Source organism: Octopus sinensis, linkage group LG18 (assembly GCF_006345805.1).
Source record: "Octopus sinensis linkage group LG18, ASM634580v1, whole genome shotgun sequence".
In the NCBI taxonomy this organism is placed as follows: Eukaryota; Metazoa; Mollusca; class Cephalopoda; order Octopoda; family Octopodidae; genus Octopus; species Octopus sinensis.
Genome location: NC_043014.1, coordinates 35,982,702 through 36,002,701, shown reverse-complemented (window position 1 = coordinate 36,002,701; position 20,000 = coordinate 35,982,702). Strand labels below are relative to the sequence as shown.

At 36.0% G+C, this 20,000-nt stretch overlaps 1 protein-coding gene across 5 annotated transcripts in view; it reads left to right on the top strand.

Moving 5' to 3' along the window:
* The window catches only part of LOC115221679, a 125,345-nt gene that overhangs the window by 67,514 nt on the left and 37,831 nt on the right, over positions 1 to 20,000 (top strand). For 3 of the 5 annotated variants that reach the window (XM_036510881.1, XM_029791883.2, XM_036510879.1), the window contains one exon: positions 9,910 to 10,221. The exons of 1 other annotated variant lie outside the window; for it this stretch is intronic. In XM_036510881.1, the coding sequence (XP_036366774.1) occupies positions 9,910 to 10,221 (312 nt within the window). The remainder of the gene's footprint in view (positions 1 to 9,909; positions 10,222 to 20,000) is intronic. One more of the 5 variants, XM_036510880.1, reaches the window with a different exon arrangement.

Genomic DNA, 20,000 nt, shown 5'->3' with positions numbered 1-20,000 from the left:
GTGTAAAGGACTAAAACAACCTCTTTATTGATCAATTGTCTATAAATTTTGATGTGTAGGCTTAATAAGCATACATTTTGCTTTGGGATTAAACTACATGACCCTTTCAGCTGTCTTCACAAACTCATCAGGAGACTTTGCTTTTATCAATACTAGCAGTATCGCCCCGCATTGCTTGGGTTTGTTTTGACCCTTTAGAATTGGAATTTTTGAAAAGTAAAAAGTTTGCATTATGTAGCTTGTTATTCTCTTTAAGTGAACATTTTTCTGGTTGAAATACACTGAAAAATGGCGACACAGCAGTAAAAAAATCGTAAAAAATAGGGATTTTCATAGAAAAAAAGCACCTTTTTGATGTAAATAATTTTTGGTCTTAACATGGTCCGATTTGAATTTTATCTTCTACGGAATGAAGAGCAAGCCTTCTTCTATCATACTCTCAATTTTGGTCAAGTTGCGCCGCAAGGTCTCGGAGGAGATAGTGTTAGTTGAAGGCTACCAAACCTGCCATACACAGACAACTTCAGCTTTATATATATATATATAGAATTAGAGGAAGAAACAGAGAGAGTGAGAAGGAAAAAGAGATGTTTCCAATTATTTATGAAAAAAAAAAAATACTTTTGTTCATTTGCATACATTCTTTGGTGGTGCATGTTAATTATCTAAAGTCCTGGGATGGCTTGTCAGCATCCTTTAAAGAGTTAAAGGCTCAGTATTTTAGCTGATTAATATGGATTGCCAATGGTTCTTCATCACATTTTTCAGTATGACTGTAAACTACTCTTATTCACCCTCCCTCACTCACTTTTGCCAGATTGGATGAAGTAAGTATTCCTGACAAGCTTGTAAAGACAGGCAAAACTAGTTGAGTTGCTTGGTCTGCTCTACAATTTAATCATAGAATCTTTTTGTGGCAAGGCCACATGTGTGTTTATTAAGCATATTTATGTATATTTATTTAAAGCAAATTAGTTCTCCCTTCCTCAACTCTCTCTCTCTCTCTCTCTATAAATATACATATTTTGTATATATGCATGTGTGTATGTCTCTTTGTGAATATATATATGTAAGTATATACAAAATGGTACAAAACATATTTGTGTATTTTTTCAAATCAGGGATCTAATATTGCTCTCAAAATGCATGTGTACATGTATTTTCTCTGTGTTCGTACACACGCACATGCACTTGTACTTGCACACGTCACTCTACTTAGTATTGCATACACACTTCTGTTTGTATTAGCAATATAGAACTACTAATCTAAATACATATGTGTGAGAGAGAACTCTATCAGCGGATGACACCAGCATGGGAAAATGGACATTAAAAAACAGTAATGTGGATTGTATGTATTTGTGCATATATAAAAAAAAAAAATGATTATTGCATGCATTGTTCAGCTTTGTTGCATGCCTGCTTTTCTATTTGCCTGCCTCACTTTTACGTCCATGCATACACATTCAGACACACAGACAACAACCTTGCAGCAGTCCTATCACTCACGAAATAGAGTTAAGGTACCATGTGCAATAATCAGATAATATAAGATTTTGGTGGTGGTGGTGATGGTTGAGATGGAACAAATGAACTTTTGAAATTTTTGATGATGATAATATGTATTGTTAGTTACAATGATGATGATGATTACACCTATTTATTGCATTTATTTCAGTTTTATGTTTTTAGGAGTGTTATAGGTTTTTTTTTCTTTCTAACAGTTGTTTTTCTATTAAGGACAGTTGTGAAATCCATAAAAAATCAACCCTGGGTGTGTATCCAGTGTTTTACCATTATGTTGGGCCTCACAGTGGGGTATGACAAGGGACTGAGGCTCCTGGTGGTTTGTTGTGTTTGAGGAGACCTGCCAAGCTAAGCAAAGGCATGGTTGCCCTAGCATACAGGCATGGTCCCTGCATCCCTCTTCAGTTGGGCTTTCCTAATTTTGTGAGCTCATATGTGCTGGTGCCATGTAAAAAGCACCTATGCCAGTACTGCATAAAAGCACCCAGTACTCTCTGTAAAGTGGTTGATGTTAGGAAGGGCATCCAGCCATAAAAATCATACCATCATGGAAAACAGATTTTATATGATGATAATGATAATCTTTTTTCTTCTTCATAAGAAAGGTAAATCTTAACACATACAGGGTCTGCGATTTGATTTACAGAAGTTAAGAGCCATATATTGTTGGTGCCAAATATACCTAACTAAATTGTAATAACAATTATCTTTGGCTTGTTTCAGTCATCTGACTGCAGCCATGCTGAGGCACCGAACCAAACCCAGTACTTTGTTTATTTTTTTAAGCCTCGTACTTATTCTATCAATCTCTTTTGCTGAAATGCTAAATTACAAGGGACATAGACACACCAACACTGGTTGTCAAGCCGTGGTTGGGGACAAAGACAGACACAAAGACACACACACACACACATATGTATGATGGGCTTCTTTCAGTTTCCATCTACCAAATCCACTCACAAGGCTTTGGTTGACCTGCGGCTTTAGCAGAAAACACTTGCCCAAGATGCTAAGCAGTGGGACTGAACCCAGAACCATGTGTTTGGGAAGCAAGCTTCTTACCACACAGGCACACCTAATAGATCATTTTGTTACATTAATACAAGGCCAGAAAATGTGAACAAGTGTATAGTCAGCTGTGTGGATCACAGTTGTTGATAGGTTCTTTGGAAGGGTGAAAGGCAAAGAACTGAATTGTATAGAAACAGGGTGGATTGTTGATTGAATCAAACACAGATACATTGCTGGTACTTCAGAGAAGTTAAATGAAAGGCAGTTGACCCTCAGCGAGATTTTAGCTCTGAATGTACAGAGATATAAACATATGCCACAAAGCATTTAGTATGGCACTTTACCATTTCTATCATTCTCCTTATAGTAATATAAATTGGTTTTGTTATTATAACTTTATGTTCTGAGTTCAAATGCTGTTGAAGATGACTTTGTCTTTCATCTTTTCAGGGGTCAATGAAATATGTACAAGTTGATCATTGGAGTCAATGCAATCAATTGCTCCTTCCTCCAAAATTTCAAGCATTGCACCTATAATAAAAATTTGAAGCCATTATTATTATTATTATTGGAATATTTAGGGCCCAATTAGCCTAGCCAGTTTCACCATTCTCACCTACATTTCATGAAATTTATTAGAAATTAGCACCTTATTACTACCTTCACCTTCCTTTTCAAACACCACTTGAAAAAGTTAACTCAACCTGAGTACCAAGGGCTCTGTCCTCAAATTTGCCAACTGTGTCTACCATACAACTTCCTCCACTCGAGCTACCAGATTTGTCCCACATTATGTGATAACAGTTTGACATCAAGCCATAATCAGCTATTCACAGACACTGAGCAGGTGCATGCTGGACAGTTTTATCACCGTCACTCTGTGCATCTGGTAGATTTTATTGTTGGTCATTACAACCTAGCCATGCCCATAGAGTTTATCCTATCTCGGTAAAGCATCCTTGTAATACAGATTAAAAGACAAAGACTTTTAGAAATTATCTAAAGTAATACCTGACCTGAAATGTATTCAGAAGAGGCTACTCAAATTGTTCTTTCTCATCGGTGTCCAAAATTGTTTTCAGGCTATAATGTCTTATATCCTCTGCTATCCTTTTAACATGGATTTAAGGCATCAAGACTACTGGGAAGATTATAGTCAAATATGTTAACATTTGTAGAATGGCAATTTCTTGTATTCATTGAAATTTAAATTCATAATGTAAAAGGCATAGGAGTGGCTGTATGATAAGTAGCTTGCTCACCAACCACATAGTTCCGGGTTCAGTCCCACTGCGTTGCACCTTGGGCAAGTGTCTTCTACTATAGCCTCGGGCCGACCAAAGCCTTGTGAGTGGATTTGGTAGACGGAAACTGAAAGAAGCCCGCTGTATATATGTATATATATATATGTATGTGTGTGTATATGTTTGTGTGTCTATGTTTGTCACCCCAACATCGCTTGACAACTGATGCTGGTGTGTTTAGGTCCCCGTAACTTAGTGGTTCATCAAAAGAGACCGATAGAATAAGTCCTGGGGTCGATTTGCTTGACTAAAGGCAGTGCTCCAGCATGGCCACGGTCAAATGACTGAGACAAGTAAAAGAGTAAAAAAGTAACTACCACAGAGCATCATTTTGTCTGGTCTACTAATTCTATGATTCCAATGACTAATAATGAAAATGGTGTCAAATTTTGGTGCAAGGCTGGCAATTTGGGTAGGGGTTAGTTGATTGCATTGACCCCAATGCTTTCAACTGGTACTTATTTCATTGACCCTGAAAGGACGAAAGACAAAGTTGACCTCTACAGAAATTTGAACTCAGAACATAAAGAACCAGAAGGAAGCTGCTAAGGATGTTGCCTGATACACTAGGGTTCTGCCAGCTCACCACCTTAACAGTCATAATGATAATATCTTTAAATGAAATTGACATAATGTCAGTTCTAGGATTTCTCAGATTAACCCTTTTGTTACCAACCTGGCTGAAACCGGCTCTGGCTCTTTAGTATAAATGTCTTGTTTTCATAAATTTTGAATTCAAATCTTCCACCAAATCTTAGTCACAATTTATGTTCCTAACACTAGCTCAATGATAACGATGTTATTTTACTAAATTCTTTGTTATATTTAAAATAATTAGAAGAAACACGGAGCATCTCAAAATAAATACAGTAACGAAAGGGTTAACATAAGTTTTAAATTTACAGTGGTTGAGGTAGAAATCATTTAATTAACCCAGTACATGACATATCTATCTCTGTTTCTGACCCAGCAGGGATGAAAAGCAAAGTTGATCCTGGAAAACTTAATTCCAAAAATATAGTGACATAGCAAAATATTGTAAAGAAATTTAATTGAATTATACTACTATTGCTTACACTGCCAGTACCTCCCCAGTTATAATGCGGTAATAATGTTTGTTGTTCAATCTTTCCCTGGTGGGCCCTGATTGTGCTGACTTGTGTTCTTTTAAGATGTTGAGAGCGATATCTAGTGAGATTTGGTTGCCATTTCTAGCACATCAAACAACCACATGCAAGCTCTTTCTGAAATCATATTAACTTAAACCATTAAAGGATATATTGTTTGATGCTATACTGTTTCTACTGCAACAAACAAACAGACATAAACAAATGCATTTGCTTCGTTTTCTAACTTAACTTACTTTAGAAATAAGAAGATCAATTGATTTTTAAGGAGTGCAACAAGAATCAATTTTAACATTGCAGCAGAGCCAGTTCAAAACTGCTGCTAAGTGCATGATTGCACTGAAACAAAAAAGAAGAAAAAAAAAAACGGAAAAAAATATAGAAGCAACGGAGATATTAGTCAAAGCAGCCAAAATCAGAGGAGGTGTCTGTTTCAGTTTCATTTGGCAAGTTTGATTATTGAAGTGTTACCTAAACGAGGTCAAATATGAAAAACCTATATTAGAGAAAAAGTACAAATATACAACACACATCATTTTCTGTAAGATATGTGTGTGCATGCATGTATGTATGTATATATATACATGTATATATATATATTTCAACGTGTGAGTGTAAGTATATATATATATATATATATATATATATATATCAATACATATGTGTGTAATTGTCTTCATTTCCATCTCTTCTTCAATCATTTTTAGTGATGTCTTTCTCGGTCTCTCCTAGTCCTTTGTTTCCTTCCACATTCATTTCCATTATACCTATCACCTAACCACTTTTCTTTTCCTTCAGCATATGATCCAACCATATCATTCCATTTCTCTTAACAACAGCCATCATTGGCTCTATTCTTACCCTTCTCTTCAATTCATCATTTCTCTTCTTCCCTCCTTCTTCCTCCTCTTCTCTCTTCCTGTGTAATAATCTTCTCATCCACCAAGCCATTCTCCATTCTGAGTTTTTTTCAGCTCCCACTGCATATATACATTACCCATATCTCACTTCCATAAACCACAGCAATTCTCATACATACAGTGTGCACCTTCGATTTCAGTGACACTTCTCTTGTTAGCACGCCACACTATTTCCTGAAACTTTTTTCCATCTGCATCTCACTCTAGCTACTACCATCTTTGAGTCTGATTCCCCCATCTCCACTCAATATATTTCCCAGGTAACAAAATATTTTCACACCATTCCCAAGATCCAACTTCAAAATTACCTCCATTGATAGCTTCTTCTATATCCATCTTACTTATAACTGTTAGTGTCACATTAACAACTCTCACTTCAAGTCATTTTTAATAAACTCACCCAGTACTGTACACTTAATGGAATTAATTCCAAAATCTTCCTTAGAACTGTACATGCCTACTTTCCTGTTCTTTCCTCCTTACCGCATGCTTTAACGCTTGCCATCACCTTTGTCTTTCCAATTTTCACCTTCATATCTTTTATTGTCATACATTTTCCACTTATCCTTGCTCCAAATATCCAAATATTCCCCCCAAATATCCCTGCTCTCTATTATTAATACAATGCTAACAACATACTGTTAACCCACTTGCTAAGTTCTTTGCACCTTAAACGAGACCCCCCCCCCCCATCACAGCTAGGTACAAACATGATGGCTGCAACTTAATTCTAAGCAATGTCATTGCTTTATTGTTCTCTTAAACATGAGTATGGATGTGGCTTTTCAATCCTGCTAGGGACCTACACTCATTTGCATAGATGTGTTGATGAAGGACACCTCTTACAGCAGGAGTCGAGGGAGTTTACCACCAACACTGACACTTCGATTTCATCATGGAATTTCTCATGAAATGCTTTGCCTTTCTCATTTAAAGCCAGCCATAGCATGCAACACATAATAGAAAGTGTAAAAAAACTGTGCATCAAGTGTTGAACTGTAATATCATGTAAAGGTTCACCAAAACAAACAAACATGCATGACGGAACATGATATAGAGGTTAGGGTGTTGCACTCATGATTGGGAGGTCATGGTTTCATTGTGTTCTTAAGCTAAGCATTTCATCATACATTGCTCTGCTATCACTTTAACACCTGGCATGTAACCATGCACCTGACATGTGACTGGGCACCTGTTCAGAAAATGTCAAGTTAACAGAGGGAGTGAACTAATTCACAGCACATGCATCTGATCGCTATAAACAAATCTTTTGTGCAGGTTGTTCAGCAAAAAATTGCAGAACCTTCTTTCTCAGACTATAAGATACTACCATCACTTGCATGCATGCATGCATGCATACATACATAAATACATACAATATACATGGATAGTTAAATAGATAGATTTGACTACCATCCTTCTACTTAAGGAAAAACTGTCTTGTAAAAAAAATTATAGTTAATTTGCCTTTGTGATAGAGAAGAACTATATTCTAAGAGAAGCTTGGAGGGAAATGAGGTTGTAACATTCAAACCATTTTGAAAATATGAGCAGTAAATTTCATAGTAAATATGAATAGAAAAAAATCAGGTCACTTTTTACAGATTGGGAAAGATGGGTAGATATCCAAGTAAATTGATTCTTGTTATTTTCGTAGGCTCTTCGAAAGAATGAAAGGCAAAGTTGTAACTGGTGGTATTTAAAATATGAACGCAACTAAATTCTGAGAAGTTTCACCACACTTCTCCTTCTTCTTAGTGGTGGTAGGTAGTAGCAGTTGTAGTAAGATGGCAAGCTGGCAGGATCATAAGTGTATTGGAATAAATGCTTAGTGACATATTTTCTAAGTTCAGATTCCACTGGTGTCAACTTTACTTTGCATACTCTCAGGAATTGATAAAAATAAGTACCAGTTTAGGACTGGGGTCAATGTATTCAATGAGCCAACCAGCCTTTAAAAATTTATGACCAAAATTTGAAGCCATTAATATTATTATTGTTGAATCATTTGAATATCAGAAAAATGCTTTGCAGCATTCGTTCCGGCTCTTTACATTCTGAGTTCAAATCTCACCAAGGTCAACTTTACTGTTCACTTCATTGGCGGTCAAAAATAAAGTGTCAGTTATTTTTTTGTTAGGGTCAATGTTATCAACTAACATCCTCCCTTAAAAATTTCTGGCTTTGTGCCTATGTCAGAAATCAAAGGTGGTCAGTTGGCAGAATCATTAGAGTATTGGTAAAACCGCTTTGCAGCATTTGTTCAGGCTCTTTATGGTCTGTTAAAATTCTGCCATGGTCAACTTAGTCTTTCTTCCTTTCAGAGTCAGTAAAATAAGTACCAGTTACGAAATGGAGTTGATGCTACTGACTTTACCCACTCCTTTCAAAATTGCTGGGTTAGTCCACATTATGTTGTAAGGAACATAGTGGGGTTCCTGGTTCTTCTGGCATATATATTCCTCCCTGGATGGGATGCTGGTTTATTGCAGGATTACTGGACTTGTGCTTAAATCTAGGACTTTATTGTTGATAAATTAGGACTTGACAAAATGCTTTGTGGGTGCTTTCCTTTCTGATTTCAAATCTCAATGAAGTCAACTTTGGCTTTCATAAGCCAACAAAGTAATGTACCAGTAAAGTACTGAATGTCAATAAAATAAGTACCAGGTTTGATTGTAGTAGACCATTCTTACCTAAAATCATCATCATCATTCTTAAGAATTGGATACCTCTTAAAATACAGCATAGAAATGTTCAAGGCTAACAAACTCTACATGGGAATTACACTGTGTAACAATTTTTTTTTGTTTTCAGTCTTTGGTTATTTCGTTTTGCTTCTATTTAGAAATCAAAGAAAATGACTATTATTCCTGCAAACTTTGCTTTTGTGACCTGGACAACAATGTTCTGAAATTGACTGGCTCAATTGCTGAAGCAGAAATATCATTATAGCAAATATTCTGCTCAATGCCACAGATTTGCTTGACCTGAACCACTTGGATATGTCCCTTAGTGGCTGATAATAGTGCATCTCTGACCATGAACAGGAGTAGTAGGGAAGCATCACAGTGATGTGTCGAGAGGGATTCTTTGGGGTTTGAATAAATGTAACAAAAGCAAAGTTTGAAGGAAATATTGGCCCATTTTTCATACTTTCTAGGAGTAAGCATATAGAAAATAACAGTTGCTACCCAAGGACAAAAATTGTATTACACAGTGTTTATTAGTTATTCAAATCTTACTGAGATCAGCCTTGTCTTTCATCACTGGGGGTTGGAAAGATCAAGTACCAGGTCAAGTTTCAAGACTGATGGTATTGACTAACTCCTTCCTCTCAAAATTGTTAGCCTTGTGCCTAAATCAGAGGCCATGATTATTATTATTAGTAGTAGTAGTATTAAGGTAGAGAGCTGGCAGAATTGTTAGCACTCCAGACGAAATGGTCAGTGATATTTCGTCCATTTTTACATACTGAGTTCAAATTCTGCCGAGGTCAACTTTTCCTTTCACCCTTTCAGGGTCAATAAATCAAGTACCAGTGAAACCCTGGAGTTGATGTAATCAACTAGTCCCCTCCCCCAAAATTTCAGGCCCTGTGCTTATAGTAGAAGGGATTATTATAATTATTTTTAAAGGTGGCAAGCTGGTTGAAGTATTAGCATGCTGGACAAAATATTTCACAGCATTTTGTCTGTCCTTATGTTGTGAGTTCAAATTCTGCCATGGTCGACTTTGCCTTCCATCCTTCTGGGTCAATAAAATAGCTACCAGTCAAGTTCTGGGATTGATGTAAATGACTCCCCTCTCTCATAAAAAATTACTGGCCTTGTGATAAAAATTTGAAACCATTATTATTTATATTGTTTTTATTATCATTTTTATTAGAAATCATCATCATCATTATCTTCATTACCATCATTGATTTTTTTTTTTTTTTTTTAAATTTATACCTGTATTGTATAACTGTTTAGTTAGTTTTGGGTGATCTAGTATGACTCCTTTTTGGCCTATTTCCAGCAGAGTGAACCATCAGAGGCGCTGACAGACAACCATGTGTATGAAAATAACAAAGCAAAAGGTAGCAGACGACATCATCCCAAAAAGGGCTCCGAGTTTCTCCCGTCTCACGGCGACGCCACTGATCAGATGGATGAGTTGGATGAGCCCTATCCCCCACCACCACCACCACCACCTCCGTCCAAACCCAATCACCCGCCGCCTGTGGGCCTACAAGACCAACTGCACTATGCTGAGCTTCAACTCGCTGTGGAAGATTCGAAGTCACGTCGTTCCAAGTATATACCCAGAACTGAAACCCCTTATGCGGAGGTAGAAATTGCAAAATTGACGAGAAATTGAAATTTTCTAGTATTTTCTCATCATGTACATTTTTTTTTTTTTTAAAAAAGAAAGTTTCAGAAGGATTATCATCATCATCATTATTATGATTACTTCTATTTGTGTGGGTTGGATGAAAGAAGTAGTAGAGCATCAAACTTAATACTTTGCTATATTTAGTTAAAGAATTTCTCTACATTCTGTTCAGGTACCACCAGGCTTCAGTTTGCCTTCCATCCACTCACCCCTGGAGCAGGGAGGGGTCAATTAAAATCAGTATTAGTATAATACTGGTAGTTGATTCATTCACCCCCTCCCTCACAAATATGTGGCTTTATGTCACTCTAATAAATCAACATTATCATTATTTAAATTGTTTAGAAGCAGGCAAAACATCAGTTCCATTACAGTTCATAGTGCTGTGTATGTATATGTTTGTGGCCTATTGTATGTATGTAAATATATATGTGTGTACCTGATGATATTATTATTCAAATTCAAAGCTTGAGCAACAGTAAGACCCAAAAAATAATGTCATGAATGCTTGCAGCTGTCATAACCAGGACAGACAGACAGGCAGATTAAAGATGGTATGATACTCAGGGCGGCGAGCTGGCAGAATCGTTAGCACGCTGGGCGAAATGCTTTGTGGTATTTCGTCCGCCATTAGGTTCTGAGTTCAAATTCCGCCGAGGTCGACTTTGCTTTTCATCCTTTTGGGGTCGATTAAATAAGTACCAGTTATGCACTGGGGTCGATATAATCGACTTAATCCGTGTGTCTGTCCTTGTTTGTCTCCTCTGTGTTTGGCCCCTTGTGGGTAGTAAAGAAATAGGTATGATACTCAACTTGTTGGTTTAGGTTTTATCTTTCTTCCTAATTATCTTTGGTCTTCAGTCTCATAAGGTATTTTAGGATTTCAATTCCTTATTCATTTCCCACCTTTTTGAAAACTTTCGTTTTTAAAACAAATTAAGAATTATAGATTCACACATACTGTTGATTTTTGATAAAGTTTAAGATGGTGCATTCTTATTTTTATCTAATGTAAATATGTATATCTATCTGTAAATATATCTCTCCATGCAATTGAGACTCAACACCTCTTATACTAACCATCTCTCTATAATAAAGCAGAAAATACAAGTTTTTGGGCAGCTAAGATTGTCTTACTTGCTGTATTATTGCTCAGCTTTATGTTCCCTGTATAAATTGTTACCAGTACATGTCAGTTGGTATCCATAATCAACAAAAGAGCTTCTATTTGGTCGTTTAACCTGTAGAATATAGTGGCTCATTCTCTCTCGAATCACATTCTATCATCTTAAGTGAAGGATATATTGGACAGCATAGTTATATTGACAGGCAGAAAAACAGGATGTTTGTGACTGAAACATCTTTCATAATAGGTCTGTTTGGTCAAGGTTGATCTAGGACGGAACTACATCAACCAAGTTTTCTTCAAGCCAGTATGGAAAAGATTGTGTGGTTGCTTGACCTGCTATAAAGAGCAACCGAATTCCCCCTGAAATCATGGCCCTGCCATCAAGAATTTGGATAACATCTATATTTACAAAAGCCAAGATAATTATATAAACTAGGTGAAAACCACCTGGAAGGTTGTGTTTTTTTCTAGTTATTTATAAAAAGGAAATGTAATGTTGTAGCATAAATTGCAGGCTAAGAAGTCTCATGCTATGTGTAGTCCTCTTTATATTCAGAGTTCATATCTTGCCACAATCGGCTTTGCCTTATTATCCATGCCAGATGATGAGTTCATTAAAATGAAAAACAAGGCATGAATGAAGGTTGATTCAGTCATCATCATCGTTTTAATGTCCACTTTTCCATGTTTGCATGGATCAGACTGAGTTTATTGAGGCAGATTCTCTATAACCAGATACCGGTCTTGTTGCCAACCCTTGTTTCCAAGCTAGGTAATATTTCCCCATGGCCTGTCTTGCTTTCATAGAATATTGGAAATGAATGACAGTCATTTACAACATTAATGCAATGTCAAGACTATGGGACAGATACACACACATGAATATGCACACACACACATGCGCGCGCACATATGATAGTCTACTTTCTGTATATGTAATTTCCCCTGTGTTTTTTTTTTTTTTTTGGGAAAACAGTCTGAGATACTGTGTCAACAAAATTGGGTGTGGTCAGTTTGAACAATTAACGCAATTTGTTTTATCAGCTTGTCTTAGAAATTAAGATGCCTTGTGGCAGACACATTTGTTACAAGGCAGTGAGTGACTGGCAAAATCTAGACAACAAACAAAATTTTATACAGTATTTTCATTCCATCCCACTATTATTGCAAATTAGAAATCCCGCCAGGCTCAATCTTAGTTTTTTTTTTTTTCTTCTGACATCAATAGAGGTAATTACAAGTCATAAGGTAGGGGTTGATTAAATTGATTATATGTATCCCAATAGAGCTGTGACCTTATTCCAAAGCTGGAGATCAATATTGTTCGAAGTAAAAATGGTTAAAAAGACATTAAAAAAAAAATAATAATAATAAATGGATTTCCTCATGCTTTTCAGAATATAGATAAATTCAGTGAAATTCTAAATTTACTTTGAAAATAATTAGACTGAAAAATTTTTGAATCATTAAAAAAAAGAGTACTGCTTATCACTTGTACATATTTTCTGACTCTGTGTCACTGCATATATTTCCTTTCTACTTTAGATTAGTCTTTCCATGAAGTATTTATATCCTGTAACAGGGAAATGTGAGATTCCATTTAGGGATATTTTGCAAATTACACTTTAAGCTCCTGGCATTATGTGTGTGTGTGTGTGTTAAGGGAGTGAGGTATGTGATAATGTTGTTGACAGTACACTTCAGATGCGCATCAGCTGGCTTTTAACAAAACAAAGTTGGAAATGAGTTTATAGTGTTTTTCACTTGTTAATCACTTGTTAATTCTAAAAGCTATTATGATGATAACTATCATGATACTTAGCTTGCCATGTATGTATGTATATATATATAGCTTGCCATGTATGTATGTATGTATATATATATATCTGTGTGTGTATGTATGTTATCCTCTATTTAATGTCTGTTTTTCCATGCTGCCATGGGTTAGACGGCTTGACTGAGGTCTGGAGAGCCAGTGACTGCACCAGGCTCCAATCTGATCTGGCAGTGTTTTTACAGCTGGTTGCCCTTCCTAATGCCAACCACTCTGAGAGTGTAGTGGGTGCTTTTTACGTCCCACTGGCACAGGAGCCAGTCAGGCAGGCAGGCCTGGCATGTATATGTGTTTATATGTGTATATTTGTGTGTGTGTATATATATATATATGTGTGTGTGTGGCTGTATATGTGTATATATATATATATATATATATATTTATATATATATATATATATAAGACATGATAGGATATGGAATGCATAGGAAACTTTATTGCTCACAACAATCATTCCGATACATCCTGCATTGTCGAGTGAACAGTGTGAGCAGTAAAACTTCCTGCGTATTCCAAATACCATCTCTATTATTTGTTTTATACTCAACACACACTAAGGAATTCCTGAGGTAGATCTAGCGACAATTGAGCAATTACCGTGGATGACATCAGGTACCCATAGACTGTGAATGTGCTTTACTAGGAACATACCCAACATTCAAATATTAACTTATATATACACACACACATACATACATATTTTTATTTTTTAACATCCGCTTTTCCATGCTTACATGGGTTGGATGGGAAGACATGTCCATGTCAGAGAACCTGAGTTCTAGAAACATTGTGTTTCACTTCCACACTTAGCAATACAATAAAATAAAATTTTCACACACCCTACCTCAGCATACCAAACTACATCTCTCCCAAACTCTCATCTCTTCTCTTCCTCACATTTCCTCTTCATCCGCTATGATTATTTCCCACTTCCCAATCTTGTCCTCACTGCCCTGCTCACTGTATTGTTGCTTTCCCCCAACTCATCTACTTGCACCGTTCTTGGCAATATCCTATCATTTATATTAGGACCTCAGTACCTTCAGGATATGCCCTGGCACTTGCCACCATTTATCTCGCTTTTCCTTACTCTACTGTCCTGAGTGGCTGTGTGGTAAGAAGACTGCTTCCCAACCCCATGGTTCCAGGTTCAGTCCCACTGCGTGGCACTTTGAGCAAGTGTCTTCTACTGTAGCCTTGGGCTGAACAAAACCTTGTGAGTGGATTTTGTAGAAAGAAACTGAAAGAAGCCTGTCATATATGTATGTATTTGTGTGTCTGTGTTTGTCTCCCGCCCACCCATCACTTGACAGCTTATGCTGGTGTGTTTACGTCCCCTGTAACTTAGCAGTTCAGTAAAAGAGCCTGATAGAATAAGTACTAGGCTTACCAAAAAAAAAAAAAGTCCTGGGGTCCATTTGCGCCAGCATGGCCACAGTCAAATGACTGAAACAAGTAAAAGAATAAAAGTATATATGCCTTGATCCCCATTCCTTTCAGTATACCCTGGCACTTCACTGGCATTTCTCTCCAGCTCTCTTCATGTCTCCCACTCTTTCTCCTCTTGTTTGTTTATCTGACTGGGTAACTAGGTATCTCCTTCATAGCAGCATATTTCTCTGTCTTCATTCTTGTTAACTCTCTTTCCATCTCCCTCCTTGGCCAGGTAACCACATACCTCCTCTACAGCAAGACATCTATTTTTGTGTTTAATGTTTCATCATCTGACACAAGATCACCTCTTCCCATGCCCCCTCCTCTCTCAAAGATTCCTTGTCTTGAAAAGTTACTTGGTGACCCTGTCAATGTAGGTGCCACTTAAGAAGTATCCAGTAATGTGGTTTGGCATTTGGAAGGGAATCCAGCTGTAAAAACCATACCAAAAACTGACTTCGGTTGTGCTGGAGCCACCTAAAAAAGCACTTTGACCACTCTATATGGTTGGTGTTAGGAAGGGCATCCAGCCATAAAAACCATGCCAAGACAAACAGAAGTCTGGTGCAGTCTTCCATTGGACAGCTCCTGCCAAACTATTCAAATATATATATATATATATATGTGTGTGTGTGTGTATATATGTATAAAAATTTTCAGAATGAGGTAAAAATCCAAGGCTGTGAAAGATATAAGAACATTTATAAATAAAAGATCTTACAGCTGTTTCTGGGATATTTTATATATCCCTTCAAGACCTATTTATAAATCTTCTAAAATCTTTCAGTCTGGGATTTTTATCTCATTCTGAAAATTTTTATATATACACATACTGACATATGACCTACGTTGGACACCTCATTCGCATAATCACCGAACCTGGAGCTTAACTATTGTCTTTCCATAGCACTCACTCAGCATTACCTGACACCTTTGGGTCTTATTGACACCGTTATCTCTCATAACCTCTATGTATACATACATATATATATATATATATATATATTTACACACACACATGTGTGTGTGTGTGTATATATATTTATGTGTATGTATATGTATATATATGTATAATGTGGTGCTCCAGCATGGTCAGTCAAATTATTGATACAAGTAAGAGTAAAATATGTGTGTGTATATATGTGTATATAAATATGTATATATGTGTGTATATATGCACATGTATACATATGTATGTATATGTATGCATATGTATGTATATTTATGTATGTGTGTGTGTGTCTAATATATCATTGAAATCCACATTTACAGCTGATCGTCCTTGAATGGTTTAGGGGTCATGGCATAATTAATGCATAGCTGTGTTCAGTTATCAAAATATTAGAGAAAAGAGAAGAAAGCTCTCTTGCTGTTATAGTTATTGTAAATATGGAGGTTTATTTCCACTTTCTCTGAATGGCAACCATTAAAAAAAAAGTTTCTAAACAAGTATATATATTAAGGGTAGATTTAGGGAGTAAACTTGGTCAAATTTTTACCACTTTTCAATGTTGAAAGTTTTAATCTTTTAGCATATAAACTGGCTATAAATATTCTCGCCCAAGTATTGTACCTGTTTTATGTTAAAACTATCCAGATCTGTCTTCTCACGCCCTCACCATTATGTCATTCTAAAAATAAGCAATCACATCATGAACATCTTTACGGTATGAGATAATGCATGATTAATTCAAAACAATGTGATTAAATAAAGCATTACATTAAACATGGTAATCTGAATGCCTGTAAAGACTGTAAAGAATGAATACAATAATTTTTTTAAAGAATAAACAATTTTGAAAATTAAAAGTGGAAAATATTTTATGGACTTTGAAGCTCTTTTAAATCTGTTTTTTTTTTTTCTTTCTTTTTACAAACACACATTCACACACAAACACACAAACTTTTTATTAAATGTGTTTTCAGTTTATTTCATTTAGTGATGCTTCTGCTACTGAAGAAAGTTTCTTATGGAGATGGTTGTATGCATGTCTAGGGATGACAAGAAGCAGGCATAGGACTGACAGTCAGTCTGTGTGGGTGAGTGCATACATGCACATATGGGGCACTCATGCTGTCACAAACGCACTTTAAGTTCTATGTTTTTTTTATTGTAAATGGATGTATGTGTGTATGTATCTCTCTCTCTCTCTCTCTCTCTCTATATATATATATATATATATATATAAACAATTGCAGTGTGGAAGGTGTTTGTAAGCCATTTAAGAAACACACAAAAGCCATTCGATTCACTTCAACATTTAAGTTTAATTTGTCAAAATATTTTCGTCGCTTTAAGATCACGACCTGTTCACTGACAAAAATCCGTGCTGCATCTCAGATGAATTAAACTTAAATGTTGAAGTGAATCGAACGGCTTTTGTGTGTTTCTTAAATGGCTTACAAACACCTTCCACACTGCAATTGCTTTCGTTTCAGCACATGATCTCAGATCAAATCACTTGCTATGCAAGTACATCTCCGTAATATATATATATATATATATATATATATATATATATATATATCTATATATATGTATGTATGCATATGTGTATTTGTGTATGTATATATACTTTGTTTCAGTCATTTGACTGTGGCTATGCTGGCACACTACCTTGAAAGGTGTTTTAGTAGAACAAGTCTACCCCACAAGACTTATTTTTCTAAGGCCTAGTACTTATTCTGTCGGTCGCTTTTGCCAACCCATTAGGTTACGGTGACATTAACCCACCAACTTGAAGCTGCAAGATTATGCAAGATTAATTCAAAATATTGTAAACAAATAAGCTTTACATTCAACAGAGTAATTTGAATGCTAAAGGGTTAAATACAAGCTACACAGATGTGCCTTTTCAGTCCTGCTAGGGACCAACACACTTTTGCATAGGTGTGGTAATGGTGGGCACCTCTTGCAGCAGGTGTTCAGAGAGCTTACCATCCAGTCTTACACACACCTTCATCCCATCATGGACTCTTTCATTGTTAACTATGGTCTACCATATTACACAACATGCCTCTGTCTGTAGCTTTTTAAAGTTAGGAAAGGACTTCATAGGGTCAGTTCCACTCTCTTAACATATCCATTGCCCCAAAAAGAACTTGTCTACATCATTGGATGCAGAGTTGCAGGTGTTATATCAAAGTTTTCCTTATCCATGAGAAATATCTAAACAAAAACTAGTGGCTCTCTAATGTCCAGCTGTTGTACTAAGTTCATCCATCCATTCATTGTTCCTGTTTTTCATCCTGCAAGATGCCCTATGCAAACCACCCTCTTTACCAAGCAAGTTTGGTAGGTTGTCAAAGGCCTGACCATGCAGCAGGGTTTACTGGGTTGCCAGTAGCACTACCAGTGACTTGCCATGCATAAATACATGTAACATTATTTATACACTTCATGTTATACATAGCTACCACAACACCTTGCATAGCTTTAGGCCTAATCATGTCTAGTGCGTGAATTTGATTCCTAAAAACTGTATGGAAACCTACCATGTGTATCACTGTATATATGTATTCGATTGTGTGTGTTGATCTTATCGTGTCATAACTTTGCTTGTCAGTGGATCAGGGACTCAGTGTTAAAATGTCTAAGCATTATGACTGCTTACTCTGTGCACTCAACGATCTATAAAATAAAAGGAAAAGTTATTCTGCACTTGGAAAAACAGGGATCAATTTAAGCATCCTGCCTCAAATAGGTTCCAGTCCAAACTATGCTAGCATAGAAAATGAACATGCGTGTGTATGCATATATATCATCATCATTTATGTATGTATATGTATGCCTGTATATTTATGTATATGTATGCATATATATGTATTTATTCATTTATGTATGTGTATATATGTATGTATATGTGTGTGTATATCACCATTTTAAAATCTACTTTTCCATGCTTGCATGGACCAGACAGAGTTGTTCATGTCAGATGTTGTTCATGTCACTGATGAACGTTTCCAAGCAACGTATCTTCCTATGGCCAGACATATTTCCGCTGGATATTGGAAACGAATGACACTACTTGTATGACAGCAATACTCATTTGCAAACATCATGCAATGTTGAAATAAGGAGGTATGTGCACACTGCACTCAGCAAACTTCTTTCAGTTTGTCTACCAAATCCACTCACATATCTTTGATCTGTAGTAGTAGTGGGACTGAAACTAAAACCATATGGTTAGATATCAAAATTCATAACCACACAGTCACATCTGCATCACACACACACACACTATATATATATATATATATATATATATATATATATATATATATATATATATATAATACATTTCTGTAGGCGCGGGCATGGCTGTGTGGTTAGGGAGCTTGCTTCCTAACTACATGGTTTCGGGTTCAGTCCCACTGCGTGGCACTTTGGGCAGGTGTCTTCTACTATAGCACCAAGCCGACCGGAGCTTTGTGATTGAATTCGGTAGGCGGAAGTTACTGCTGTGTGTGTATGTGTGCGTATAGCTGCTCAGTGCCTCTCCGAAAGAGAGAGAGGGATATATATATATATATATATATATATATATATATATATATAATTATTATTTGAGGGAATAAAATCCAAACTTACAAGGAAAAAAACTAAATCAAATTTCACACAATATAATATATATATATATATATATATATATATATAAATTAGAAAAAAAAACCACCTATCAATTCAAAATGAACAATTAAATTACACCATCTAGAAAATTACATATAAAAGAAATATTGAAATTAAAATAACAATAAAATGTCAATGATTAAGTAAATTGCAAAATAATAATAATAAAAACGTATATAATTTGTATATATATATATATATATATTGGGCCTCACAGGCAAAGTGGCTGAGTTCCTTTCGAGTGTTGGGCTTCACAGAGGCAATGACTGAGAACTTTGGCATTATGTCATGCTTTAGAAAAAGTCATATCAAGCCAAGCAGAATAACGGTTGTTGCAGATACCGGTGCCATATTAGTAACTTGTTGGTTCAGCAGAAGAGATTGAAAGAATAAGTACTTGGATTGTTTGACTAGACCAGTGATTCTCAACTGGATTTCATATGGCCCTTGTGGTGGGGCAGCAGTCCATATAAGATTTTATTGTTAAAATTTATGTGCAATAAATTGATTATGCTTCTATGGTACACAAAATATTTTAATCTTTTAACACTTAAACCAGCCATATCCAGCCAAAACATTTCACCTGTTCTATGTTCAAACAAGACTAAATATAATTCCTTATAAAATTTAAGTATAGAAATAGAAGATTTTTTTAAAGCATTGAATGGCCATGATGAGCTATCTAAGTAAAATGTGAATCAAAGGGG